The 18,298-nt window shown below is 54.0% G+C and overlaps 1 protein-coding gene across 2 annotated transcripts; it reads right to left on the reverse strand.

Annotated features, from left to right (window-relative positions):
• Positions 1–6,603: 6,603 nt before the first annotated feature.
• On the reverse strand, positions 6,604–18,277 carry Shkbp1 (SH3KBP1 binding protein 1). Of its 2 annotated transcripts, none has more exons than XM_026411542.2 (18): positions 18,166–18,277; positions 17,882–17,935; positions 17,714–17,759; positions 17,534–17,607; positions 16,711–16,769; positions 16,393–16,473; positions 15,274–15,435; positions 15,094–15,184; positions 14,807–14,997; positions 14,137–14,252; positions 13,119–13,206; positions 12,921–13,037; positions 11,075–11,245; positions 9,066–9,221; positions 8,565–8,661; positions 7,490–7,668; positions 7,091–7,202; positions 6,604–7,009 (listed from the first exon to the last, which is right to left on the reverse strand). In XM_026411542.2, the coding sequence occupies exons 1-18, from the start codon at positions 18,249–18,251 to the stop codon at positions 6,781–6,783; spliced, it is 2,109 nt and encodes a 702-aa protein (XP_026267327.2). In that variant the 5' UTR covers positions 18,252–18,277; the 3' UTR covers positions 6,604–6,780. The 2 variants fall into 2 exon arrangements, with proteins under 2 accessions (XP_026267327.2, XP_026267326.2); XM_026411541.2 differs by having other exon boundaries at positions 7,091–7,205.
• Between the last annotated feature and the right edge of the window lie 21 nt (positions 18,278–18,298).

Consider the following 18,298-nt stretch of genomic DNA (forward strand, 5'->3'; position numbering starts at 1 on the left):
GCCCTTCTCTTCGGGAGCCCGGACGCCTGGCTTCCCGGCCCCACCCATCTCCACCCCGACGGGTCAGCACCTCTGGACTGAATCTAGTCCTGTCCCGGGCTCACCTCGCACAGCCGGACGCGGGGGGTCTGTAGAGGTGGCCGCGTGCTGGGGGGTGGGGTGGTCTCAGCTACAATGCTGAAGGGTGTGTGTGTGTGGGGGGGGGTACGGGTAGGCGGCGGCTAGACCGTGGGAACCAGACGGCTTTATCTGGCCCGGAACCCCCAGTCCCCCAGGCGGAGGAAGGGCGGATGTTCTTACCCTGGGTCTGGCCGGCAGGGGCGCGCTGTGGGGGCCTCCTTTTCTGCAGTGCCCGGCTCCCTGGCCCTCGGGGCCGCCGTCGGCTCAGCAGATCTCGGGCCTCCTGCAGTCTGGGTGGGAAGGGGAGGAGAAGCGACAGTCACCGCAGTTAAGCCGACCCCCACCCGCAAGAAAAGGGCATCCCACACTAGGAGAAGTTTTCCCAGTAGCGGCTCTGCCCAATACTCTCCCGGCAACCGGTTTATGGGGAACAGGCCTTGAGTGTTCTTCAGACTCTTGGAGAAGAAACTGAGACAAAAACTATGAAAGACAGAAAAGAGAGAAGGAGAAGAGAAGGAGAGAGGAAATGGTGGCAAAGCTGGCATTTCCCAAGGGAGGATCTAATAGAGGAGGAATCACAGACTCACGTCAGTGGCTGCCAGTTAAGGGACACCTGTCTCTTCCTTGTGCTGGGGCTGGGACTTGGTACGGGAGGTATTGAGGAGAGGCACCGCTGAGGGTCTCTGCACTTTTCAGGCGGGCAGCTTCGGACCCTGCAGGAGGCTTTGGAGACAGCCAAGGACTAAGTGGGGAGAGAGGGGGTTGAGTCTCTCCCTCCATCAAGTGCATCCAGCTCTCCAACTGGGATGAGGGCTGAAAAAGGGAGCTCCCTCCCCTGCCCCTCTGCTGCTGCCTCCTTTCACCCCCTGACATACTCCACTCATTCAGAAGAACCCACCTCGGATGCAGCGGCTCCTCCTGGGTGTCTGGCCTAGGCAGCAGCGACAAGCAGCAACGCTATCAATAGGGGCATGGAAGTTACTCAGACTCCTAGCACCCCAGAATTCCCCAAAGGAGATCTGGGGGGAACCAAGACAAGGCTTGAGGGAATCTCAGAATAATTGTGACTAACTTGGAGCACTTCTCTGCATGTCTAAGTTTCCCATCTATACAATGTTAGGAGGAATATTGGCTTAGATTCTCCAGGAGTGGAGAAAACTTACTTTTATGTGTCTTATGAAGTAGGTTTGGCACTTAGGCCTTATTGAGAAATATATTTTAAAATATTTTTAAATGTTTTTTAAAAAATAACAAAAGAACGTTTCTAAGTGCATTTCCAAGCCTCTGCTGCCTGGATCTAGAACTCCGCCCTCCCTTACGTCCCTAGCTGGGACTCAGCCGTCATCCTGAGTCTGGTCGGCAGGTGGCGCCACGTCCACAGACCTCAGCGGCATCCCTTTCGACTGTGGGTTCATCAGAGTGCTGAGGTGGAACGCGATACTGAAGAAGTCACAGCTCAGGACTAAGAATCCCAGGAACCGACTTCTATCCCATTCCTGTTCTTGCACGCTGGGTGTCCTGCAACCAGCGTCTCCTGATCTTTGGGCCTGTTTTCTGATTGACCGGGAAGAAGGGGTCGTTCCTGGAAACATCTCCGCGCGCAGCGCGTCTCAGTGGCTCAGCCTCCAACTCCAGCAAAAAAGTGCGTCGCCAGGGCCCCCCAGACAAGTCCATTATCCCTAGGCTAAGGGGGGGCGTTGGACAAGTGAGCCGGTTCAGGCCCTGGGAAATCAGTGGAGGATTCTGAGAAAGGGATATCCACCATGTGGGATCCTTTCACACGAGTGGGACCCGGTGGTGGAGGCCGCCAGAGTGGAGGAAGCCTCCGAGACCCCCAATCCCGCCGTCATCCCTCCCGTGTTTTCCCCGGGTTAACCCCTTCCCGGCCCCGCCCCCCGCGCGGCTCGGGTTACTAAACGCATTCGCAGAGACCTAGGCGGGAGCAGAGCCCAGAGCCTTTGTAACCGAGCGCAAGGCCGCCGGGGCGGGGGTGAGGGTGTTGGGCAGATTTTCCTTCGATCTCGTCACCCGCAAACAGTAGGGGTGACTCTAATCCCCCAAATCTACAGTCTACAGGATAACCCAGATCTCTTGCCGCGAAATCACTGGTACCTAGAGTTCTCTAATTCTGGGAAATAGAGCATCCCCAACCTTAATAAAACCTGAAGAACTCCCCTTCCAACACACTCACACCCCTCTCCTCAAGTCCCTCCGCCATCCACCCAAGCGTCCACGTCTTCTTGCTCTATTAGAAAAATCCAAAGGTCCTTTTAAATTAATACAGTGCCCCCCACCTTAGAAATCCAGAACATCTCAATTCCAGCAGAAAGTCCTTTGGAACCTCATAATTAATCCCTTCCTTTTTGAGCACCTAAAAAACCTTGGGGAACTCCATTCTAGCTGGAGAGCCCCACCCATCTCTCTTATTCTAAAATTCAAAACCTTTCCCCAATAAATCCCAGGATTCCCTGGAGCCTTATCCATCTCCACACCATTGGAGGAGACCCTCCTCTTAGAGTCTCAGTACCCTCCGGATCCTCACCCCTACAAAATCGGGGTCCGAAAGAGATCCAAGAATCATAGTCTTCGCATCCCTCACTGAAGCAGTGGGTTCGTGTTCCCCTAAATCTGAAGGTTCTGGCTCCCCCAGATCACCAGATTTTGGAGTACAGGGGGCACAAGGAAGAAGGGTCTACAGTGCGGCTTACCCGGCCGGGCGACTCGAAACCAACGGGACCTGGACGGCCTGGCTGGGGCTGGGGCTGGGGCCCACGGTGGCGGCGGTGGCTGAGAGGAGCGGTAGCAGCAGCACCAGCAGCAGGGGGCGGCGGCCTCTGAGGCCAAGGCGCCGCATCTTGTCCGGCGCGGAGTCCCGGGTCCTGGCTGGCGATCTGTCCAGCGGGTCCGGCTCCTCGCAGCCCCGCCCCCGCCCCCGCCCCCGCCCCAGGCCGACTCACTTTCTCCATAATCCGCGCCGGGGGCTGCGAACTTCCCGCCAATCAGAACCCTGCACTGCTAGCGCTCCCTGCGCCTCCAATCCAGAGGTGGCAAGGGAGGGGATAGACTGACAGGTGCCGGCGGGGGCTCTGCGGTCTCGAGTACGCCCGGAGGTGGGAGGAAGTCAAGAGTTAGGTACTGACTCTGAACCTTCTCGTGGAGCAGGGGCCCCAAAATGAGGGGTGCTTACAATTGGTAAGGGTAAGAGGGCGGAGCAAGGACCCCTAAGCAAGACTCCTGCTGGCAGGCGTCATCCCTGGGGTAACTTGGTCGGAATTGAGCTCTCTCGCTGCTGTAAAGGGTAGAAGCTCCCTTGTGAGCACCCCCTCCCACGCTTAAGGTTCTGGGAATGAATGCCAATCCTGCACTAGGCCCCAGGTCTGGCTGATATGATCGGCTCAGATCCACATTGGGCCTTTCCAAGGTCCTATCCTTCGTGGTTCCAGACTCACCACCTGTGAAAACTTGTTTCTCCAAACCTCTGCTCTTCAGTCGACCCAGACTCCAACCCTGACCCACAAATCTGCTCCCAGGGGATTCCCAGCTCTGAACCCTCCTGCACCCATCTCCATTCCTGCCCCTAGAAGATACCAGACCCCCTTTCCTGCCGGAATCCTTAAAGTCTCCCAAGAGCATACTCCCATTCCCAGAATTGCAGACTTTTTCCTTCAGAGTTCCAGGCCTAAGGACCTCCACTGTTAGAAATCCCAAGCCATAAGGAGCCGTAGGCCCGGTTCACACCCTCTTTAGTGAATAACAGGCTTCAAGTCCTGCTCACAACCTCCAAACGCACAGCGTCTCAAGTTCAGTTCCTTCCTTTATAAAATTCAAGGTACTCGCGCTCTTTTCTCCAAACTACAAGCCCCGCCCCTTCCCCAAGGGCACAGCCCTAGACGTTCAGACCCCGCCCCTAGTCACCTTTTTTGAGCTCCAAGCCACACCCCTTCTTACCGAGAACTGGGACACAGTCCCACACTTAGGATCCCAAGCCCCCCCCCTTCCCTGTTTGTCCCACTTCTCAGTCCCAGGCCTCATTTCTTCAAAGCAGTTTAATTTTTAAGGTTTCTACATCTATAGAGTTAGCCCGGTACACCAGTGCTCAAACCAGGCAGTAGGCCACACACCCTGACAGCAGGGCTCATCTCAGGATAACACAAAATGATTCAGCTTCGCTCCCACCCGCTACTCTGCTGCTTCCAGTGGAAGGTGTGCAGGACCAACGCGGACAGGAGATCCCTTTGCCACCCCCTCCCCCGTGAAGCAGCACACACATGACTCACATAGCCACACTTAGACCTGTCACTGCCACCTACAGCAATCCACGCCTCCATCCCACACTGACACCTAGAAATCTGGGCCCACCCACCGTCCAGAGACACAGCCCCCTAGAGCAGTAAGGGTGGCAGTCAAGCCTCACTCACGGTCATTCGTGGACTGACCCAGTGCGATGATGGAGTGCTCCGCTCTGCCCACTGACTGTGCTCCGTCTCCCCTGCCTTTGTTTGGCCTCAAGATCCCTGCTCACGTGGCCCTGAGGGACATAGTATCCCTCACCTTTTCCTCCCTCCCCACCTCCTACCCTGTGGCTGGAGCATTTGCTGGGGGCGCTGCTGAAATTTCTCCCTTCTGCCTGGGATCCAGGGCATCTTCAATGCTCGTTGCTAGGCAACAGCCTCTGGCTCACCACTGCAACTTCCGGGGATGGAATCAGCTTCCCTTCCCCCCAGAATTTGGAGTCCCCTTTTCCCAATCTCTCACAATCTCTCCCAATCTCTTCCCTGGGTTTGTGTCTATATTGTCCCTGGATCCTGATCTGATCTCAACCCTTTAGAAGTCCTCAAAGTTCGACATCCCTGGCATTCCAGAAGCTTCTTCCTATCCACACACTGTTTTATCCCTAATATTAGATTAAAAAAACAAACTCTTTAGTGTTCTATATTTGACCACACTCCATAGCTCTATTACTTCTAGAATCATGAGCATTCCAGAAATACAAGAGTTCCCTGGCATGGGAAAAATGACCACAATATTCTAGATCTGCAAACATCATTTGATATTCCCTGACATTCTAAGCCCCACCCCCCACACACACACACACACTCAAGAAATTCCTAACATTTAAACATCTCCCAGTGTTTTGAATATCCTGGCCCATGAAAAAAAACAAAAACAAAGTTGACCTTGAGATGCATAGGCATTCTGGAACACTCAGGTTTTAGAATCACTCACCTTTTAGGTCTCCCTTTGTGTTCTAAATTCTCTGACAATCTAGAAACTCATGCCATAGAGATTTCCTGGAATGCAAACAAACCCTCTAATGCTGTGGAAGGCTTAACGGTCCACAGCCTCTCCCATTCTCAAGATGCCCTATTAATTCAGACGTTTTTCTGTATCCTATAATAATTAATAGCATGCTAGAATCCAAGCGAAATATTTGTACTAGTGGAGAGTCACAGGCATTTCTTGATACTTTCCTATTCTAGAATCATTGACTTTCTTCCAGGTCTTTTTGTCAGAAGCATCACCAGTCTAGATTCCCTGATATGCAGTTGAGAACCCTAATATTGCTAATCCACTAGCATTCCAGGATAACCCTAGGTTCTAGATTCCCTAGAATTCTAGACCTCTCTCCAGTATGTTTCAGAAACCCTAATATTCCAGAAATTCTGGTTTAGCATATTCTAAAATTCCTTGCTTCTAGTTTGGCCCACTTTCTCTCCTCTTTAAGATGCAGAAAACCTCCCTTTGGATGTGACCAGAGAAACAGGCAAGATTTTGGAGGGAAAATTCAAAACATCAGGCTAGGTTGAGCTGAAACTGTCTCCCACACAGGGAAGGGACTGGGCATCCAGGGATGTTGGACAAGATGTTTGGAGTGTCGAGATCTGGGGTATGAATGTTAAGGACACAGCAATGACAGCTGCCATCAGTGTTTCTGACTGCCTTTAGCCATCCTTCCTTTTCGGAAGTAACATTGCCCTAATTCTCTTTTCAGGAATTGCTTTTCTGCTCTGCTTACATGGGGCTGATCTCACCTCCTAGCTCATGAGGGTTTGTGACCCAAGCTGGGACAACAGCAGCCCTTCCTCACACTGGCCAGGGTGATTGACTTGGGAATACTTATCTGATTCAATTCAACCAATAAGAATCTATCCTGTGATTTTGATTCAATAAAGAGAGAGAGAGAGAGAGAAATGCTAAGGAGCTTCATGGAATCATCTTGCCCCAGAGAGAGACAGAGGACCTGACTGAAGGTGATGCATCCCAGAGGAAAGTAAAGGCAAGAGACAGAAAGACATTCTGAATCCCTGGATCCAGCCATGCCTGAAGCCAATACTTAAGTCAATACATTCCCTTTTTTGCTTAAATCGGGAGAGGCAGATTGTTCTGTTTACACTCAGGAAACTGATCAGGGCTCCCCCTCTTTCAACCTGTTCCTGGGGATCCCAAAACCCACCAAGAATGCAAACAAGGATTTGGCAATGAGGACTTTATTGGAACGGACAGCTTTGGCTTCCAGAAAAGGGGGGAAGATTGGGACCCAGTAACAGTGACCACTCTGAGGAGGACCTGGCCCTGAACCCAGGACTCCCACAGAAAGCCAGGAGGAGGCACCTGAGTTCCCTGGGGCCAGGGTATCCAAAGGCACCATGGCAGTTGTGTTCAAAAGGAAGTTTCATTGAGATTCTTCTTCGGAGGCGTGAGGGGAGGCCCAAGCCCCGTGGAGGGCCGAGGGGCTGGTGTTGGTGGCCGGCGGGGCTCTGGTGCACTCCGCACGAGTTCCTGGCAGCGTTCCACGAAGCTGCCCCCACGGCGCCGCACCTCTGCCTGCGGGGGGCTTGGGCTGCCTCGTCGGCCAGACAGGGAGGTGTGGCTGGAGGCTGAGTGTAGACTGAGGGGTGGGAGAGTGAGGGCCGGCACCCGGCAGTGGCCCCCCAGGCCTCCCCGCTGTCCCCTCCCTCACTGCAGCTACCTGGTGAGGGAGGCCCGGGGCGAGGCGCTGGGCAGAGAGCCCCGAGAGGAAGCCAGGGGGGCCAGCTCGCACTGCTCCAGCTGACCCATCAGCTCCTCCTCTGTCAGGCCGCCTGCTGGGGGGCAAGGGCGCAGGGTTCAGGGGGAGACAGGGCCTGGGGGGCAAGGGGCAGGGCCACACCGCGAGCACCAGGGCTGGACAGGTGGGAGGGCACAGAGACTGAGGGGCAGGGTCAGCGGCTGAGGGAAGGGCATGGAGGGGTTGGCGGGTGGGAAAAGGGGTCAAAGGAGAAGGCAGGGGGCCAGAGGGCAAGGGCGTGGGCAGGGAGCATGCCCAGGAAGGTTCCAGACGGCCTGGGCGGGTGAGGGCTAGCTGGGTTTGGGGTAGGGTGGTGAGTACCAGGGGCCTGGCCAAGGCCGTCCATGGCGGTGGTCAGATCCCACATGGCCAGGCTGCCGTTGGCTTGGCCAGTGAGCAGGTAGCGCCGGGGCCGGGAGCCCAGCCGCCGGGAGCCCTCACACTCCAGCACGGTGAAGGCGGTGGTGGGTGAGCCGTCCACTGAGCGCACCGAGCACACGCTAAGGGGGTGTAAGGGGGCGAGCGGTCACCCTGCACAGTCAGAACCCAGCTGGGTCCCTTGCCCCCGCATCCCTTTCCCGGGTGCCTCACCACATAGCTTCAGTTCCTGCCCCTCCAATCACCACCCCTAAGCCTTGTGGCTGCCAATCCATGTTTTCCTTGAGCACCAGTGGCCTCTTGGACACCCCGGCCCCGTCCACTCACCATGATGCCCACGGCGCCTCAGAGTCTCCCCAGATCTGCTGCTTGTCCCTGTTCCCCTCTTCAAGCCTCATCTAGAGGCCTCCCCCACCTGCTACCCGCTGCCACCTGGCATCTCTCCACACCTGTCTCCTCCCTCTTGCACCAGGCACCTGGGTCTTGGCCTCTGAGGCCACTCCTGCTGGCCCTCAGGTCCCTGGGACGCTCCTACAGCTGGAGGACGCCTCGGCTCTTCCACATGACTGACAAGACCTGCCCACTCCTGCCACCCACCCCTCCTCAGGCACCTGGCCTTTGGCCTCTGGGTCTTCTCAGTCCTTGCCCTCCTGCTTCCTCGCCGGACACACTCTCTCCTGCCCTTCTTTCCTCTCTCCTGCCCAGAGTCCTCTCTTCAAGCCACCCTCCAGGCCGGAGTGAGCAGAGCTCTGGGCTCCTACAGCTTCCTGGGCCCCGTCCAGCCACGACTCTGCCCGCCCCGTCCCACCCTTGCACTGGCCTGAGAGTCCTCCAGCTTCGCCTCCCCCAGGCCTTTCGCGCCTTTCATCCCTCCAGTCGCCAAGTCCACTGGGCCGTTCGCCCTGCCAGCCTTCACTCCTTCCATGTCCCTTGGCTAGGACCGCTTTCTGGCCTCCAAGACCCAGCTGCACCTTGTCCTCCCCCCTGACCACCTCCCCATTTGGCGGACCAGTCTCACCGCTGTCCAGTGGATGAAAGACGCACAAAGAGCTGGCTGGCGTTGGGCACCACCTTCTGGATGAACACCTGCTGGTCGTCCCGCTCACCGTAGGGGCCTGGACAGGCAGAAGCAGGGGCAGGGCTGGCCAGGGCCCCCTGGGCCTCCAGACCCTAAGGCTCTGCCCCTTCCCGCTGGGGAACACCCTCCCAGACCTGGCCCCACCCTCAGGCTCCTGGGTTGGCCAGGGTCTGGTTGGGGGGGTAGAGTTTAGGTCCACGAGGGGTCCTGGGCCAGGTGGCTGGCAATGGGAATCAATGAGGATGACAGAGGTAAACGGGTATCATTTAGGAGTCAACGAAGGTCAAGAGGGGTCAGGTGCAACTCAGTAGAGGTCAACAGGGGTCAGCAATCAATGGAGTGGAGGTTGACCAGGTCAGCTGGTGGGTCAGGTAAGTGGGTCAGTGGGAGCCCACTGGGTCCAGCACATTAGTGGGGAGGGGGCCAGGGGTCAGTAGGCACCGATGTCGTTGCCAGCACTGCAGCCACCGTGCCCATCGGCTGACTCTAGCGCCAGGATCTTGAAGGATGCGAGTGGGGTGGAGCCGGGCTGGGTGGAGATCATGCCTCGGAATCGCGTCACAGACCATGTCCGCACGTGATTGTTGTCGGCACAGACTGCAGAGACCGGTCATGGAAGGTCAGGCCTGGCTGTGGTGTCAACCCTGCCCAGCCTTCCTGAGCCCCAGGATGAGCCCTGCAGAGTTGCCAGGATCCAGCCCTCTCCTCATTCTTCCCTTCCAGAGAATTTTCTCTCCCCAGAATTCCAAATGGCCAAAAATTCTGCTGGCTCTTTCTCAAAAATGGTTCCAGAGCCTAATCTCATGTTAGTCACCCTGTCCACAGCCTTCACCCTGGTCCTGTCTGTCTCATCTCCTGCTGGACCATCACAGCAGCCCCCTCCCTGGGCTCCCTGTTCCAATTCTGTCCCCACAGTCTTCTCCCACATGCAGTCAGAAACAGCCTGGGAACACCTAAGTCAGCCACCTCCCTCCTCTGCTCAGGGGTTCCCCCGTCCCCCCGCCTGGCTGCTGCCTGTCACCTCTCTGCCCTCATCTCGCATTTCCCTTGTTGCTTACCCCACCGCAGGCCCAGGGGCTCCCTGCTCTTCCTCAGACACATCAAACATCCTCCCACCTCAGTCTTTGCAAGGCCTGTTCCCTCTGCCTGGAATGCTTGTCCCTGCTGCTTTGCACTGCTCATCCCCTCAAGTTTGCTCAAAGGTCCTTCTTCCTCAGACAGGCCCTGCCTGACCCATCCCTCTCCACAAGCCCTGTGCTCTTGTGAAGGAAATGTGGAAGTTATCAGAGTGAAAACGGAGTCCCTGGGTCGACTCGAACACAAGAGTAAATAAAGCTGGGAGGCCGTGAAGGAAGGGCTCCTATGGCCGACTGCCTGACAGTAACCATCACAAAGACTCTGCCAACCCCAGGAACTCCAGAGGCGAGGCAGGAGGATCACATGTTCAAGGCCAGCCTCAGCAGCTTAGTAAGGTTGGAAGTACAGTCAATGGTCGGGCACCCCGGGTTCAATCCCCAGTATGGCGGAGGAGCCGGGGCCCCCTTGCTGCACCTCTTGGAATGTGCCCAGAGTTCAGTGGGCCACGCATTCCCATTGCAATGCTCTGCTCTTCCTCTCATTATTCTTTGAAGACTCTGTTCTATTTAGGTTGACATTTTATAGCCACATACCACTTCACCTTGCTTTTTGGTGACACTGGGGAATGAACCCAGGCGCACTCCACCACTGAGCAACATCCCCAGCCCTTTTTATTTTGAGACAGAGTTTTGCTAAGTTGTCTGGGATGGCCTCAAACTTGTGATCCTCCTGCCCCAGGCTCCCCAGTAGCCGGATTACAGGTGTGTGCCCCTGCACCTGGCTACCACCTCATTTTTATTCATGGCCCTTTTCGTCACCCAGTGCCTATTTGGTACTATTTAGTTTTGTTTCTATTTTTTTGAGATAGGGTCTTACTACTTTGCCCAGGCTGGCCTCGAGTTCAAGATTGTCTTGCCTCAGGCCCCTGGAGTGGCTGAGCCGCCATGCCTGGTTTTCTTTCCTTATTTAGCAGTGTTGGGGATAGAACCCAGGGCCTCGGGCATGCCAGGCAAAAACTCCAACAATGAGCTAAACCCAGCTACATGTTTACTTATTTATCTCCTGTGCCATCCCCACTGCAATGTTAACTTCCCAAGGGCAGAGACTTGGTCTGTCTTGTTCGTCACTGTATCCCCTATGCCTGGCACACAGTAGGTACTCAATAAATGCTCATTCAACTGATGAGTTCTTTCCTCACCTTCTACAAATTCACTCCCTCTCAGGCCGGTTCCTTAACAGTCTTCTATCACTTCTGCAATCACCCTCCCAGGTGGGTTCTCCCCTGCACAGCATCCCCCTCCCACGGAAATCCTTAGCTTCCCGGCTTCATACTCCCACCTGAGCTGTCGCAGGTCACCTGCGGGGAGACCCACCTGAGATGAGGTGCTTCTCTGACAGCATGATTTTGGTGACGGGGCTGCGGTGCACAGTGAAGGTCTGGAAGAGCTGGGGCCCTGAACCCACCGTCTCAGGGTGCTGCACGATGACCCGTACTCCCCCTGAGCTAGTGCCATAGGCGATCTCAATCCAGTTTCCACTGTCACCTGGTGAGGAGCCAAGGACAAAGAGAGGCCCCATGTCATGGAGAGACAGAAACCAGGGCAGAGAGAAAGACACGGCACAGAACAGAGCCAAAGCCAGAAAGGAGAGGGCGAAGTGGTGAGCTGGTGTGGGCGACGGAGGCACCAGGAGCCAAAGGCACAGAGCAGAGACCCAGGGACAGAGACGGAGCCCGTAGAAGAGGGAAGAGAGGTGGGGAAAGAGAGGCGTGGGGACTGAGAAGGAATCACATGGAGGGTTACAGAGATGGCGACAGTAAAACAGAGATGGCATCAGAGAAAGGGGCAGAACAGACAGACAGACAGACAGTCACGAGAATGTGGCCCAGTGAGTCTGAGGACTCCAGCTGCAGCCGACTTTGCATTTTGAGAGCCTCGGAAACTTAATGAACCAAGTTAAGGAACGTGGTTTCCACATTTCACATTCATTTTATACCCACTGGCTGTGGATCAGTGTTACACACAGAAACCTAGATAGGCATCAAACCTTGGGCAGGCCAGGCCGGGGTTGCCCACACCTGTAATCCCAGCTACGACAACGGAGGCTGAGCCAGGAAGATTGCAAGTTCAAGGCCAGCCTAGGCAACTGAGTGAGACCCTTTTTACCAGAGATGCAAAGTTCAATTTGCAACCTGGGGTAGGTGAAGATCAGAAAGCACAAACCATTAAAAAAATAACCATTATGCTAAGTGAGAAATGCCAGATACAGAAGGTCACGGACTGCAGGATTCGTGCCATTTACATGGAATGTCCAGAATGAGCAAATCCATGGGAACAGAGAGTAGATAAGTGGTGTCCAGGGCTGTCAGGAGGGAGGACTGGTGAGTTCTGGAATCGGATGGTGGTGACGGTCACCCAACTTTCTAAATATACTAAAACACACTGAATTGTGCACTTCAAAATGGTGAATTTGGCTGGGGGTGTAATTCAGTAGAGTGCTTGCCTAGCAAATCCCTGGGTTTGATCTCTAGCTCTGACGAAAACAAAAAAAGGTGAATTTTGTGGTATGCAAATTGTCTGAAAACTAAAGTCTACCTTTTTCTACATTTAACATCAAGAAAACAAAACAAGCCAGGCATGGTGGCGCCCACCTGTAATCCCAGCAGCTAGGGAGGCTGAGGCAGGAGGATCGAGAGTTCAAAGTCAGCCTCAGCAACTCAGTGAGTCCCTGAGCAACTCTGCAAGACACTGTCTCTAAATAAAATTCACATACAAGTTAGGGCTGTGTATGGGGCTCAAGGGTTGAGTGCCCCTGAGTTCAATCACTGGTACTCAAAAATAAATAAATAAATAGTACAAAAAAGGGGCTGGGGGGCTGGGGATGTAGCTCAGTGGTTAAGTGCCCCGGGTTCCAAAAAAAAAACTGTCCTAAATAAAAACTTGGATTTGTCCACTATAAAACATGCATCCTCTTGGTTTTATGAACATGCACAACATGCCCTGATCAGAGATGGAAAAGAAATACAAAGATGAATGGCCAGTGGTCCACTGTGCTTCTGGCAGAGAGGCAGGCCGGTTCAGCACCTGGAATAGTGCTTATAGGAAATGTTTGTTGAATGACTAAATGAGAACCGAATCTGTCCCTCCTTCTGATAAATCCCATGACATATCACACATGCTGCGAGAGAGCATGGCAGGGTGGAAGCTGGTCAGAGCTTACTGGTTTTGGGCGTGAGGTAGACACTGAGGGCAGTGACCCCGTCCTCTGCAGGGTCCCGGTAGAGCTCGCTGACAAGGAGGTCATTGTCCTTCATGCGCAGGGGGAACTTCTGCACATCTGGAATGGGCGGAGGGCGGGTTTGTTTGTGGGTGCCTGGTCTGGCCCTGCCCTCCCACATCCAGGGCTGCCTCTGCTCACCCACGTAGTAGATGGAGCCGTTGCTGCATCCCAGGAGGAGGAAGGAGCCGGCTGCATCGTAGCTCGTGATGGGCTGCACCTCCTGAACCTGGGGCCAGGCAGCGCAGGGATGCAGGGCTGGCCGGCCCTCCCTCCTCCCCAAACCTACCCGGGCCCCACGGCCCACTTCTCCCAGCCTCTCTCTGCCCACCTTCCTCTGGCTCTTCCTGTGACTCCCTTTTATGCCTCTGTCCCTGAGTGTCTCCTGGCCTCTCTTCTACTCTCTATTCCTGATTATAATCCATCCCCCCTGTGTCTCTATGTCCCCTGTCCCCTCAATCATTTAGTCCTGGCTTTCCTCTGTGCCTGCTTTCTGACTTTCTGTTTCTATTTGTTTCTCTGTCTCCTCTGCCTCCCAAGCACTCAGTTTTGTAGGACAAAAAACAAAAAAACAAAAAAAAAAAACTGCAGGTTTGTTGTTTTTGGGGTTTTTTTTTGTTGTTGTTGTTGTTGTTTTTGTTTTTTTAGTAGTGGGGATTGAACCAGGGGCACTTAACCACTGAGCTACATCCCCAGCCCTTTTTCGTATTTTATTTAGAGGCAGGGTCTCGCTGAGTTGCTGAGGTTGGCTTTGAACTTGGGATCCTCCTGCCTCAGCCTCCCCAGCCACCAGGATCACAGGCCTGTGCCACCATGCCTGGCTGCAGATTTTTTTGTTTTAAAACATTTTGGACCTGGCCTGGGGTGAGTGCAGAGTGACAGATGTTCGCATGTCTCTCTCTGGGTTCCTGCCTCCTACATCACCTCCCAGCACCTGCTTCCCCACCCAGCGCCCAGAGAACCCCTTCTCCTTTCCAAAACCTTCACGGGAGCTCTGTCTCCCCTCCTCGGTGCCCCACAGGCCTTTATCAGACACCTGCAGGCTCTGGCCCACCACTGGGCTGTCTGCCTCTCTCCAGGGACAGTGGGGCAGAGAAGAACCACACCCTGAGTCGATAGAGTCTGGACACTTGGGAAGGGGACTGGTCAGAACTCTAACCTGCCAGTGCTTGGTGACAGCATTCCACACCCCGATGCGCCCTGTGTGGCTTGTGGCGATGAGCTGGTTCCCCACGAAGAACAAGGCCTCCACAGGCACCCCCAAGTGGAAGACCCCTGTGGGGGGAAAGGAGGACTTCAGCCGGGAGGAGAACGGCAGCAGGAACACAAGGTGCCAGAAGATTCCACTGGGCCACGGAATCCTCACAGGGTAGGAGATTCCAGCAGGAGTCACAGGGGATTTGTGACGGATGTGGGACTCCGGGGAGGTGTGGACTTCTAACATACTGAGATTTCCAACAAAGCAAAGACCTCTAGTGGTGACAGAGGATTCTTATGAGGATTGTTTCAGGGGGAAAGACTGGTCTAAAAAGTCAGAGGTTCTCTGCCACACAGACTCAAACAGGCTCAAACAGGAGAGTCTAGTGTCATGCAGCATTCCAACACAGCAAAGAGATCTAACAGGGCCGAGGCTCTAATGGAGAAGAGAATTAAAAGTGGTGGATTTTCTGAATAGGCCAAGGAATTTCAAGAGGACATGGAATGCCGAAGGGTTAGGTTACTCAATGGAGCAAACATATCAAACAGAGCATTCTGATGGGTTGGAGAATTTGTCACAGGCCACCGAATTCCACAGGGCGGGGGGTTCTAGAAAAGGTCTGGGGTCATACCTATCTCAGAGCCACCACCTTCTGCCTGCAGAGCCCACAGCAGGATCTCACTGCCAGTGGCTGCGGCCACCATCTTGTCATGTTCACCCAAAGCCCCACCAGGCACGCGGGCTGTGAGTGCCAGGCGTTCGATGGGCCAGTCCAGGCGGGGGCTGGAAAACACCAGCTGCCAGCCAGAAGCTTCCTTCAGCCTGTAGGATTGGAAGGATGTCATTGATCCTCACCGCCAGCCCTGATTGTCCATCCACAGTGCTCAGAGCCTCCTGGCCACCCCCTCCTCCCAGCACCTATAGCAGACAAGGAACTGGGTATAGGCCACCGCAATCCAGCTGTGGTGTCCACACACGAGGCGCACCATCCCCGGCTCTTCTGGTTGCCCTTGGGGGGAAAGAAAAGGATCAGAGCAGGTCCCAGGGCCTCCCAGGAGCCTCCCAGCTTTCCTGAGCTCCCAGAAGACAGAAACTCACCTGAGGGGGAGGGAGGGGCTTTCTCCTCCAGCATCCGACCCAGCAGCCCTGCATTGCCCAGGTTGGGGGGCATCGTGTTGCTCCGTCGAACAGGGGCCGGGCGTCCCCCTAACTGCTGGGGCCCCACCAGGCTGTGCCTGTTTCTCCGTTTCACTGGGAACACTAGAGTGGGGGTAAGTGGCAGAGTGACAGTAATTGAAATCATGGCTTTCAGGCTACAAGCACTTGAACTCTCACACATACCGGTTTCCCTACGTATGGAGCACAGTATCCTGGTGCTGGGACAAGCCATTCAGTGCCACTGAGCCTCACAGTGGGTTACTTATTTTTCAGTGTCCTTGAGCCCATCACAGAGCAAGCTCAGTTTGGTGCCGTTGTGATACTAACACCTCTTCAATATTTGCTAATCTTCCTCCTAATAAACAGAAAGCTGCACCTCTGGCAGGCACCAGCATCTACCCGGAATCTAATGATGCTGCTATGTTTGGGTTTTATTTTCCCGTCTGCCTTGTTATTGATGGCATAAAAGTAGTGCTATAAAGCTTCTGTTTAAAATGATATTTTTGAAAATGAAGACAAACCAAGGAAAATAATAGTATAAATCTTACATTCAGCAAATTTCATGAAAGTAGTAGATATTGACTAAGGACAGGACAATAAAACACATATATTTAAATTTCCCCACTCTATTCCTTCTGCCAATCTGCCAGCAAAGCCTAGTAGATTAAAGTTCCCAACAACCTCTGAGCACAATTTTCACAACAGGTAGACTGGCTGATTTAGGTCTCCTGGGGATTCTAGTGGCCCCTTTAATGTTCTCTCCACTCTATGCCAAAGACCCTAGTTCTTTCAAAGTTTCCCACAAGGAAATCAAGCCTGGACTACAAAACCCATCAGGCTCTAACACAGGTTTCGGAGTTTAGGATAACTAACTGGCCCATTGTCTTAAGGAAATTGCTGTTTCCTATTTCCTTTCCAAGAATCAGCCCAAGCATCTGATACAGAAATAACAACTCCCATCATGTCTAAAGATCACAGAACAGTACCCAAGGGCTAGACTTGTGGGAAATGTAGTCTTTAGGCCACCCCCTCTTCCTTCCATCCATTGGGAGTGCACACCTGGCGGAGGCAGATAACCATTGAAGAGAACATTTCCACAAGAAGATCGATCCAACTCCTCCCTCAGCTGCAGACGACGAACTGCAATGGAAGAACTCAAAGCTGGGACTTGTGGGGTATGAAGGCAGACCCCTTTGACCCCTCTTTACCTCCTTCTCTGCAGAACACTCCCCTCAGAGCCAGGGATAAATCTAATGCTCTCAGCTCTAATCCAACCCTCTTGCAGGAGAGAGTATCAAGGGCAGGGAGAATTTAGGAAGCTTCAGTAAAGGACAGTTTTCCATACAATGAGGATGCTAACTGGGGGTCCCCACTTACCCAGTGGAGTGAGTCCATAGAACTGGGCTTCATGGAGCAGGCTGGAACCGTGGACACCCCTGAGTAGTAGAATTGACTAAAGATCAGGGTCTGGGGCATGGGAATGGGGGCAGAATTTTTTATTTTGTTTGTTTGTTTTGTCTTTAATACGGATAATTGAACTCAGGAGCACTTAAACACTAAGCCACATCCCCATCCCTTTTTATTTTTTATTTTGAGACAGGGTCTCGCTAAGTTTATGAACCTGGCTTTGTACTTTTGATGCTCCTGCCTCAGGGTCCCCAGCTGCTGAGATTACAGGCAGGCACCATTGTGCCTGGATTTTTTTTCTCTTTTCTTTCTTCTTCTTCTTCTTTTTTTTTTTTTTTTTTGGTACCATGGGCACTTGACCATTGAGTCACATCCCCATCCCTATTTAGTATTTTATTTAGAGAAGGGGGCTCATTGCTTAGCCCCTTGCTAAGTGGCTGAGGCTGGCTTTGAACTTGTGATCCTCCTGCCTCAGCCTCTCTGGCCACTGGGATTACAGGTGTGCTGGTGTGTACCAGCCCAGCAGGGCTGAGAATTTTTAAGAGGAAGTTTTCAGAAATGGTATAGAGAATGATGAAGGGTAGCTAATTTTGACAGGATCAAGATTCTAAGGAGCAAAGATATGGGTGGTGAAAATGTGTGGGTGTGTTGGGGGAATGCTAAATAAAAAGCAATTTAAACCTGATCAAGACTCCATTCTAATAGAATGGAGCTTAAGTGAACACTCTGAAAGGGAGAAAAGACTTCATAGGAGGCCTAGTCGGCGGGGGAACTCCCTGTTATTCACACCGACCTGGGATCCAGCTCTTTGGTGCGCAGAAAGTTGAGGATTGGGGCAAAGACGGTGGGGTCCCTGTCGATGAAGATCTGTGGGAAAGGGGGACAAAGGATGGACAAGGCAAAGAGCAAAACTGAGTGGGGGTCCTGTTCCTCCTCCAGTAGGCCACCCCATTTCAGCTCTTGCCCTACTCACCGCTCCGGTCTCATCTTTCAGAGTTGAGATGCGCCCGCTCAGAAGACTACGGGAAGGGGAAACAAAGCAGGTGTCAGGGGCCCGGGAGGGGAGGTGATTGAGCGGTGGCAATTAGGGCTCTCCACAACTTCCCCTTCCAACCTGCCCCAAACTCGCTCTCCCGTTCACCTGGAGAAGAAGGAGTCTGGGATCCAGGTGAGAGTCTGGCGAGAGGTACTGAATCTAAGGTAAGTGGACGCAAGACACGACGACGGTGAGGGAGCGAGGAACCGTGCGGACTCGCGCCCAATCCAGTTGGTCCGCCCGTCTCCCAGGTGTTTTTCCAGGCTCCTCGCCTCCAGCAGAGGGCGGAGCAACTCTTGATGGACAGGGATTCCCCCCAGGAGAGGCGGGTACTCCCACCACGCTCCCAGCTGCCAAGGGTGAGGCCTAAAGGAGTCTCCCACACTCACCTCTTGCCTCCCACATTCAGATGAATCACTTCCCCAGGAGGCCCGCGAGCCGGGACCCCCTCGGCGGCAGTAGCCACCGCAGCCATGGCCCCCGGCGAGCCAGAAGGCCTGCGCCAACTTCCGGGTGTGTACC

This window comes from Urocitellus parryii, chromosome 15 (genome assembly GCF_045843805.1).
Source record: "Urocitellus parryii isolate mUroPar1 chromosome 15, mUroPar1.hap1, whole genome shotgun sequence".
NCBI classification, from domain to species: domain Eukaryota; kingdom Metazoa; phylum Chordata; class Mammalia; order Rodentia; family Sciuridae; genus Urocitellus; species Urocitellus parryii.